Source organism: Antedon mediterranea, chromosome 1 (assembly GCF_964355755.1).
Source record: "Antedon mediterranea chromosome 1, ecAntMedi1.1, whole genome shotgun sequence".
Lineage (NCBI taxonomy): Eukaryota > Metazoa > Echinodermata > Crinoidea > Comatulida > Antedonidae > Antedon > Antedon mediterranea.
In genome coordinates this window covers 15,256,938-15,267,461 of record NC_092670.1, presented here as the reverse complement: position 1 = coordinate 15,267,461, position 10,524 = coordinate 15,256,938, and the positions used below count along the sequence as shown (strand labels likewise).

Here is a 10,524-nt window from a genome sequence, read left to right as displayed (position 1 = left end):
AGAACTAGGGTAGATCTTTGAGGTTCCATATTCGCTAAATGTGACCTGTACAGTACCGCTGTACCACTAGTACTAGATAAATGGTAGAGCTAGAATTAAAACAGAGGGTCAAAGTCAAATGTAATAAATAGTAATATAGTAGTATAAACGCAAGTTATTTAACCATATCATATTTTATATTTATTATTTTTTAAATCTTTGTTAATTTTGTATTTTTATAGTTTATTTTGTATTTTCTCTTGTATTGTTTGAAGGTTCCTAATGATCAGCTTATGCTGGATGGATCACCCTCATAAAATATTGTTGAAATAAAAATAAATAAATAAACCAATTACAATCGACAATTCGGATGCTCCATCACGTTGTGATTTGTCAAATTACTTGCGGCACGCCTATGTCGTTGCGTCCAAAGTTAAAATTATTATTATTGTTTGGTATAATAATTACTGACATGATGTGAATTTGTTTTCAATAGGTACGTGTTTTCTGGCGTCTATCTTTTGAACGGACAACGGATTTCTCAGAATACTATTGTAACGAAATAGGAGACAACCTGAATGCCGAAAAACGTCTTGCTTTAACATGTATCGATTGTGGTACCAACCAGACCATTCTAACCCCACTAAAACTTAAATGTACTTCAATTTCACAAGAAATGGGGTGGAGTCTTCTAGATGGATACGTAGATTATACGGCAGACCGTAAAGAATTCATTATGGCGTAAGTACTTTTTTTTATTAACTTGACTTGATCTTTTAGTTTACATCTATCCAATCTTGTTGGAAATAGAAAGTTCATTGTTAATAATATTCATGTTGACATTGATGATTGCAATTACATACTATGCATTATCTTTTCTATAAGGAGTTGAGCAATTGATCAGATGTTTGTCCTACTGTATATACATTAAGTACGTTGAGAAGACTTTCTAAACATTTTGATATTATTATAATAATATAGTATTGACTTTGATGTAAAATAATTAAATATACTTTTGTTTTTTGTTTTTTTATAGATTTAAGACAACTGGCATGTGTTCCGACAGTAGCTGGATTAAGCTTGAAAATTACGGTGCTGGAAAGTGTTGGTCACTTTTAACTAAAGTTGACACTTCAATAAAAAACGACTCTCCAAGAGTTACAGCCGGTTTACCAGTGTATAGAGTCAGACATGGTTGCAAGAGACTTATCGACCTTAACCGTAAGTTATAGTAGTATTGCCTCTAGTAGAAACAATGATATAACTTACAAAAAAAGGAACAATTTGTCCTCTCGTTTGAAGATAAACGTGTCCTTTAGAACAAGATAACGGTTATGCTTAATATTTCAACACACTAATTTCATCATCTTAATCTTTCAGCCATTGATATAAACGGAGACCCGACAAAATGTCGATGGGCAAATAACGACGAATGTCCAGAGGGTCGAGATAGTAGCGATGTTCGCCGTGTATGTGGACAAGCAACATCATTGACAAAACTTTATCAGGTATGTATGGTTTTCGAGATTGTTGCGTTCGAAAAGTTATGGAAAAGTTAAACCAATCAAAAGCGTTTAGCAGTAAGTTATCAGTATAGAATGTAAACATGACTTTTAAATTAAATTGTTTACTTATTTTAGAAAGATTGCAAGATCAAGTTTATTACCGGAGAAGATGATTTACAAGGGTGGTATGGCGCTTCTGTAATGATCGAAGATTTTCCAGATAAAACTTACAGGAAAGCTAAGAGCACAGTTCCATTCCAATTTCTTCTTGACGTAACTGCACGTAAGTTTAAATCTAGTTGGGTTACGGTTTCACTGACTATACACTCCTAAACTGATGGTAGTGTCATCCGAGGGAAAATCTCAAACACTGTCTCTGAATTTGAATTTTTTTAAAGAGCTCATGCAAAAATAATGTCAGTGGTGTCTACAATTGAAAAGTCTCTAAAATATTATGGAATAGAAAAGCTACAGTAGTGTCCCATTGTTGGACGAAACACAAGGACCTAAGTGCGTCGCAACTAATTTGACCAATCATGACGTCATAGAAATCATCTAAATTGTGATTGGTCAATGCGTTCATAATCAATGTAGGCTTATTATTATAATTTATTATATAAAAATGTATTATTATAAAATTACATTTCTTCACCAGCCGGATCATGTGTAGGACCAAGGATTGATCTAGAAAATTGTAGCATAATTGCTCCTGGAAAAACTTGGAACAGTTTCGTTACTGCTTCAATACAAAATGGCTCTGATGCATCAACGTATGTAAATGTTTGTCAAAACGATAAAGTGAAATAGCCAGAAAGATTAGTAGAGATTTCGGGCAACAAGTTTTGTTTTGTTTTTATATATTTAAGCAAATTGCAAGATAACCATAAGAAAATTCATTCACTATCCTTCTTAAAGATGGCAATCTCATTCACAAGTCAAACATAATACAATATGCTCTTCATAAACAAAGTCTTATTACAACTCTCTGGGAGTGGGGTTGTAAATTGTCATGAGAGTACTTTGACAATATAGAGAGTATAAGATATCTTGGTAGATATAAACATTTTAGGAATGAAGAAATAAAAAAAACAGGTCAAATAGAGGTTAATATATTGAAACTTAAATTTAGGTATTCAATGGAAGACTTTTACTGATCTAGGAGTTAGGTCCAAAGGACCTAATGTTAGGTCCAAAGGGTCTGTTGTTTTAAGTAGTAATTCCCAATGGGTTTATTGTCTGTGCAAGTTTGTCCACTCCATTTGGACATCGTGGTCTTGGAATAACTCTGAAATTTGCATATGCCTCAATAATGTTGATCTTAATTTAATTTCAGTATAACTGAAATCCAAGGCAGTTATCCAAGTGGAATGGAAATGACATACGTCAGCGGTTCAAAACCAGACCAGGAGGTTGTCAAAGTCAAACTTTCCTTCAAACCTAAAAAAGAAGGTACCTATGTTTTCAGTTTCACAGCTACTGATGATAATGGGTAAGTGGAATAAAAACGTCACAACGCATGCGCATTTTTTTAAACTTTTGCAGTGAATAAATCAATAAATTAATGTTGGTCTATATTATGTAGTTTCATTTTAAATCATTCTATATAAAAATACTTTTAATTGATTTGCAGTGTTCAGAATGATCCTATGTCTGGACGTTTGATTGTATCAGGTAAGTTCACATTATCATTTGTGTTTTATGTTACGTGTTTATCATTTTATCATTTATTATCTGAGTATTCTTAATTATTAAATCTGATCAACCAACTCGCTCACTTAGGTGACCAGATGATACTACCCTGCTTAGAATTCCATCAGCGGGTTGTTCCAATGTTTTCTTTATTGATTCATTTAGTAGAGTTGTAACTTGGGGGTTTGGATCCTTTTCTATTGATTCATTATTACTGGTTTTAAACGCTATTAGGTATATTCTCACGACATGTTCAATTTCACTCACAAATACCTAATGCAATACTTTTTGTAGAGCATCTTGTGTTTGTACGGTAAATGGCAGTGCACCGTCACCTTTTTGGCAAAAATTATGTATTTTGACAATATTTGACTGCGTCTCTAACTGCGGTATATCTGTGCTTTAAAGACTTAAGCCATTTTGCATATAAGAATGTATAAAAAAAATATATTTCGTCTTTTCGGGTATTTGACATTTTACCATGAAGATATCTAAAATATGTAAACAAAAACTCGTTTATTGTTTATTATCGCTGTTTTTTACATTGTTGTTGGTTTAGCCGATGGTCGTTTCAATAATTTAGAAAATACACAAGCTCCACCTGTAATTCTACTAAACCAATCAACCCCAGTGGCCAACTCCGTGTACGAGGGAACAGAGGAACTTTGGACAATTACATTTGATGGACCCGTAAGTATACAGTAATCACAGTTAAATCTGACGTATTGGTACGGCGGCGCTCTTTACTATGACATGACGTAGGTTCAATGCATAGCAAACTGGGTACCCATTGTTCAGTTTTGATGGATCAGTGAATACTACATGTAAGAGGCCATCGTTCTTTTGAATAAAAGTACATATTAATTTCATTTGATGTTGTTACGTTGTACTCGTTGTAATGAGATCACGAAACGCCATAATATACCGCGGAGAAGTCGGGCATGGCGGTAGAAAATAAAGCCAGTAGGCCTATAAAATCTCGACCAGAATAAGATACGCCAATATATTATTTTACTTATAGGTTCAACGTCCAACAAACAATTCACACATCAAAATCTTAGACTCGAAAAAGAATATAATTACCAAGTATAATGCTGTTGAAGATGTAGTAAGGTTCCCAAAAAGTGATCTCACGATTGTCCAATACCCTGCACCTACTGGTCTAGAAGGAGGCAAAGATTATCTTGTAAAAGTTGAGGCAGGTTTTAGTGAGCGAGTCTGGACAACTCCATGTGGCTTGAGTACCAAGGCTGTCAATGATGAACGGATGTATGGCTTTGAAATCGGTAAGTAGGCCTACACTCACTTGTAATTTACATACATAATACTTTAATACTAAAAGTTGTATAAACGGTTGTATAAACTACTTCTTGCAAACTATGCAATCCAAAGGATCTTGTTATATTGTACGTAGGTATAATATTTCCAAATATAGGCCTAAATCTGAAAATGTATTAGTCCCCTATCTTTTATTATTCAATGTTATATTTCTCATTTTTTATAGCTAAGCCACCAGAACCAGAAGTAGAATGCGGAGAATCATACATAAATGTCCGCATTCCTAAAACGTACGTGAATAACATTCCAGCAAGTGAGCTTCACCTTCACGACACAAGATGCAGAATTCAGGATAATGACCCAATGTACTACACGATTGAGTTTGATTATGACGAGTGTGGAACCATCATCAAGGTAAAAAATATGCTGATTTTTACTTGGTGAAATAGTACTTGCTTTGTTTGTTTGTTAGCACGATAGCGTCTACAATTTTGAAGTTATCATTCTGAATTTGTCGGTTTAATAAAATTATATTCTTATAGAACATGCCTATTGAATTTCAGGAAAATTGATATGGTCACGTCACAAAAGCTTAGTAGGCTATATTAAAATCTGAGTTGCCTGTATCTTCCATATGAGGAGTGTTGACAAAGTGCCAGGCCTATGTATAAAATAAAGTAATCAATAATAATATATAATAATAATTGGTGTAATCATACAATATTCCTGTTTTAGTAGGCTAGGTAGTACGAACGATTTTCATTGTTGTCCACGTACGTACTATTAGGCCCCGGCGGCGCTAGTTCCCTGCCTTGCATTTTGACTCCAAATTTGGGTTATTACTTTATGAAGATTCACTCTTCCCTCATAAAAAGCGATGGATTTTGTTATACACCAAGTATTCCTTCACTTTTAAGTAACTATGAGCTACAAAATGAAAGCAGTACTGGATATGGGACTTTATGAAAATGGAAGTCGCTAAAAATTGTGCGGTGTGAATATTAATCTAGGGTGCGCATCATAAAGTAACAACGTTGTACATGAGAGGCAGGTTGAACTCTGATAATCAGTTGGCAGTTGAAAACATTTCAATGATATGAATTGATAATTTATAGAATTGAGATGTTGGCATAATAAAACCACAGCCTCTAAAACCACAGCCACGGTCTTGAAATCAACACAAAAAATGCATGATAAGATGATGCGCGCGGACACTAACGAAAGTAGGCCTATAAAATACCAAACTATATTTCAAATGTATTTTTCGTTGTGATATTTTGTTTGTCAGAATGTTTTTCTGTTCATTTACATTTTTTTAAATTTCATGGCTTATTATATTTTGCTTTTTGTGTGTCAGGTTTCATATCCGTTTTGCTAGTTTTGTAATTAGATTATTAGATTGAGGTCTAGTTTTGATTTTTAGATTTAAGCATGTCGCGGATTCGAACTCAAACGTACTAAACATTGATATCAATGGTCACGGCGATTTACTTACTGAGCCATACCATGATTTACAAAAATCATTCTGTTCAAACTATGTGTATAAACTTCAACGACGTGATCATTAGATACGGTTGACTAAAGAGTGGTGTTTTGGCGGCCTGGCATGGTATTTGTAGATCCATCCGGCCATGGCGCTACACAAAGAGGAGGTTGCGTAATTTTTACAGTGACGTAACACGGTCGCTGAGACGTCAAATTACTGATATTTTTTGCCTTTTTTAGCGTTTCTCCTTAGAATTCAGGAAAGTGACATAGCCTATCGTGTGCAGTCCATCAATAAACATCTGTGTGCCAAATGTGAGCACGTACCGTTCAGTGGTTTTGGAGGAGATACGTAAAATAAAAAAATATTTAGTAGATAGTAATAATAGTTGTTCAATATTTCTGTATCTATGGAGCACCAAAAGAGCAACAATAATAGAGGACTAAAACTCATTGGAATGCGTCAACTTGTAATGCATTTATTGGTGAAATACACGTTTAATTTCAATATATTTAGTTTTCAATCAAAATGCTGTAATATGTTACGCGTACAGTCTTTTATTGGCCATTGCGTAAAAATATGGAATCTACTTAGCTTCCTTTTTTTTAAATCGACGTCAATTGAACTTAACTCTGTCTTTAGTTGATATAGTTATATCTATATACATGTATAAGTTATGTTATTAGGAATACATGTATTTAAAACATGTCTGTATATTCAGTTTGCTTTTTTTTCAAGCGTTCATCAAAATCGAAAACTAAATTCTACAACACAATCAGAGACGACCCGAAACCAATCTTCCCAGGTGCACCAGTAACCCGAGCAAAGCATAAGGTTGAGATGCAAATTATTTGTGAAATGAGAGGACTTAAGGTTAATGACGTATTCTTCAAACCAGTGGCAGCAGTAAAACCCGAAAAATACAAAGCAACTGGAGAGTTTAAGACTTATCTTAAGATGTATGAAGACTCAAGTTACAGAACAGACATCACTGGAACTGCATCAGTTGAACTCAAAGAAACCTTGTACTTTTCTGCGCAGAGCACATCTTCGAAGGACGTTGCCATTGAAAGCTGCAAAGCAATGGCTAAATTTGGAACATGCACAGAGAATGACAAGAAATACACATTCATTGAAAACGGGTAAGGTGTTTATATTTATATACTTTTACTACAATTGTCTTCATATTTTTTACTCATTTAGCTTATTATGTATTATATATTTTTTCAGATAATTATTATCTATTAACTATACTATTACTGAATATTAATTGTATTATAATTGTAATACAAGAAAGAAGATTTTGATTTCATTTGACTTGATAATTATTTGGACATCTCTGGCATGTAATTTTCTTTACGTGAACTTCCCCTGCGTGTCCCATTGTGGAATTCTGTTGAACAATTTTCATATTTTTTTGTAATGAATTACAAAAAGACACATGACAAGACTTTGATTTTCAACAGTGCATAAGAACACATTATTCTGTTAGCATTGGCACGCCACAAGGGTCTGTTATCTCCCCAATGTTGTTTTCACTGTTCACCAGCAGTTTCAGAGCCAATTCAAATGAATGTTGTATAGTAAAATATGCAGATGACACAGTCATCACTGGATACATTACTGGCAATGATGAAACAAGCTATAGACAACTAGGATGTGATTTTTATCACTGGTGCTGCAATAACAACCTGAAACTAAACATAAAGAAAACAAAAGAAATGCAAATTGATTTTAGGAAAATTAAAGAACCCTTAGAACCTCTGATTATAAATGAAAATGAGATTGAAGTAGTAAATGAGTACAAATATCTGGGTTGTATAATTGACAATAAGCTAAATTGGATAAATAATGTAAATAAAGCCACATGCAAAGCCAACCAAAGGATGTTTATTTTAAGAAAAATGAAGTACCTACAAATTGACAAAACTATACTTAAATTGTTTTATAACTCTGTAATTCTCAGTGTAATACTTTTTTGTAATGTTTGTTTTTATGGTAATACAATGCAAAAAGATAAAATTAAACTTAATCGAATAGGAAATAGAGCAATTAGACTAGTAGGAGAGCACTTACCTGATGTTGAATCCTTGTATAAAGAAAATGTGTTAAAAAAAGTAAAAAGTATCATTGATGATGAAACACATCCTCTTCACAAACAATTTGCTCTCATGAATTCTGGCATAAGACTACGTGCACTTAATACCAAAACAAAACGGTTTAGGTGCTCGTTTGTACCTAATGCTATACACTTATATAACTCGTACAAAGGTAAAATGTAACCGATAATTTTTATCTAATTTTAACAATTTTTAGCCTCTTAACTTTTTGTGTGTGTTTTTGGAAATTGTATTTTATATTTTTATATTTTGCCAGTTTTCAAATCACATTTCTGTTTTTTAAATGGACAATAAAGTATATATGACTATGACTTCTATAATTAAAGTAATGATCTTCTTTCTTGATTATTTAGGTGTGGTGTAGACTCATCCGTCAGTTTTATTCCTTCTGGCTTGGATCACCGCTTCTCTATTAAATCATTTGGATTCCTGCAATATGGCTTAACTAACGAGGTAAGAGTCTTTGTTTAAAAATAGTGATGACATTTACTGTTATGAAAACTGACCTATCATCAAACACTTTATATTGCAACTAACCCATAATCAAAGAGAGAGTGTGGGGTAGTGGGATGTTATATTACATAACAAAAAAATACTATTGCATTGATATTTTCTAATACTGTATTATTCGAGACTGTTGAGATTTGCTATTTATTCATACAACATTTGTTTTTTGTCTAGGTATTTTTGAAATGTAAGATGGTATCGTGTAAACCTGAAGCAAGTAGTTCACGTTGTGCTGAGATCAAGCGTGGTAACTGCTCCAGACGTCGGCGAAGTATCAGCACGTTTGAAGAGGAAATCGATACCTTTATGACATTTAGAATGTAACATATGAATCAAATCCAAAAGATCAATGATAAATAACCTATAACCGATGACTTCTGTTTACTGAAATAAATGTTTTACAAAGTTTAAATGTTATTTTTTGGTTTTTTTTCTGAATTTACATAATGCAATGAAAATGATATGGATTAACACGATTTTCGGCAACCTACGACTGACGACACATATATACTGTTTGGACCTAGAATTCGCTGCCAATTGTGAAAACAAATTGTGCCCGTTCATTATGAATGAAGACGTAAATAGTTTCTAGTGTATAATGAGAGCAGGTAAAATCGAAATTAAGGTTACGAAGATGTTGATTGTGACATTTATTAATTCCCCGGAAGCTCTGGCTTTTGAGCAATTTGGTTAATTTCAATCCGTTTCCTTTTTTATTACACTCTTATAAGCTGTATTTAACTATGAATAACAAACAGTAAAACATGGTTGATATTTCAGTAAGATATACCGATATATATAACAAATACAGTATTTCTTCTGCGTTTAAAAATGTTGAAACGAAAAAAGGGTAAACAATAATAAATAAATAAAAATAAAATGTCATCTTTAATAGCAGTCTAGTGTATCGACGGTTCTTGATATTTTAAACTATTTTTATTGTACTACTACTGTTAGTCTAGTAGGAAATGTGGGTTCCCATGCACTCCTGAGGTATATATTTTAAATATTGTTTTTTTCCATTCCCAAGTATGTCTATTTACCAGATCAAGTTGTTTTTTTACCCATTTAGTCGGCCATGTTGGATTTAAGTAGGCCTATGTTAAGTAATTCATTTCATTTCTCAGGGACTAGAAGAAATACAATTTTTGTACCAAAGTACTCAGAAAGTTTTTTGTAGAAAATGACCGAAAGTAGGACTTTTGATACATTACCTTGCTTTTAAATGGGATCCATAGCTCAATAACCGGTATGGCATCGAAGCTTTAGTTTCGAAATTATGCAGAATACCACATTGATATGGTAATGCGACAGTTTGGCCAACATTTACAGGAAATTATAGTTTTTGACCTTTGACGTAATTTCATTTACATTTTTACAAAATTGTTCCCGTATTTTGGTGCATTTGCAGTCCTCGATAATTAACAGATGTAGAAATATAATTTTGGTGCCAAAGAACGTACTCTTATGAATTTTTATATTCACTCTAATAGCAGTTTCCTTTTGCAAACAATGACCGAAAGTAGGAATTTTGACATATTAGGATCTCAATTTAAATGATGTCCCATCCAAAAACAGGTTGACATAAAATAGTATTGATAGTATCAAATTGTTCAGAACGCCGATATTCATATTTATGTTAAAATGAATAGGTTCGGATCAGAAATGGTATTTTTTTTATCATTGTCTTCTTCCCTTTTTTGAAAAAGTAAATTATAAGCCAAACAAATAAAACAAACATATTTTAATATTTTCAACCATTTTCAATCATAATTCTAAAAAAATACATCACTTTCAACCATTTCTTTTGATTGAGCCTCGGTCACTTGAACTAGGAATGCATGAGCTACATTTCTTAGTGCATAGAGATATATCTATATGCTTAGTGAAAGGTGATGACCTGTTTGCTCGCAACGCCAGTTTTTCAATTCAATTGAATTAAGCTGTACGGCAATCTCAA

At 33.0% G+C, this 10,524-nt stretch overlaps 1 protein-coding gene across 1 annotated transcript; it reads left to right on the top strand.

The window, feature by feature from the left end:
- Positions 1–1,170: 1,170 nt before the first annotated feature.
- On the top strand, positions 1,171–8,976 carry LOC140042138 (uncharacterized). Its single transcript, XM_072087679.1, has 12 exons — positions 1,171–1,225; positions 1,360–1,487; positions 1,620–1,767; positions 2,140–2,254; positions 2,818–2,973; positions 3,115–3,155; positions 3,733–3,863; positions 4,195–4,459; positions 4,678–4,865; positions 6,676–7,079; positions 8,411–8,510; positions 8,739–8,976. Exons 1-12 carry the CDS (start codon positions 1,171–1,173, stop codon positions 8,886–8,888), a joined length of 1,881 nt encoding a protein of 626 aa, XP_071943780.1. The 3' UTR covers positions 8,889–8,976.
- The last annotated feature ends 1,548 nt before the right edge of the window (positions 8,977–10,524 follow it).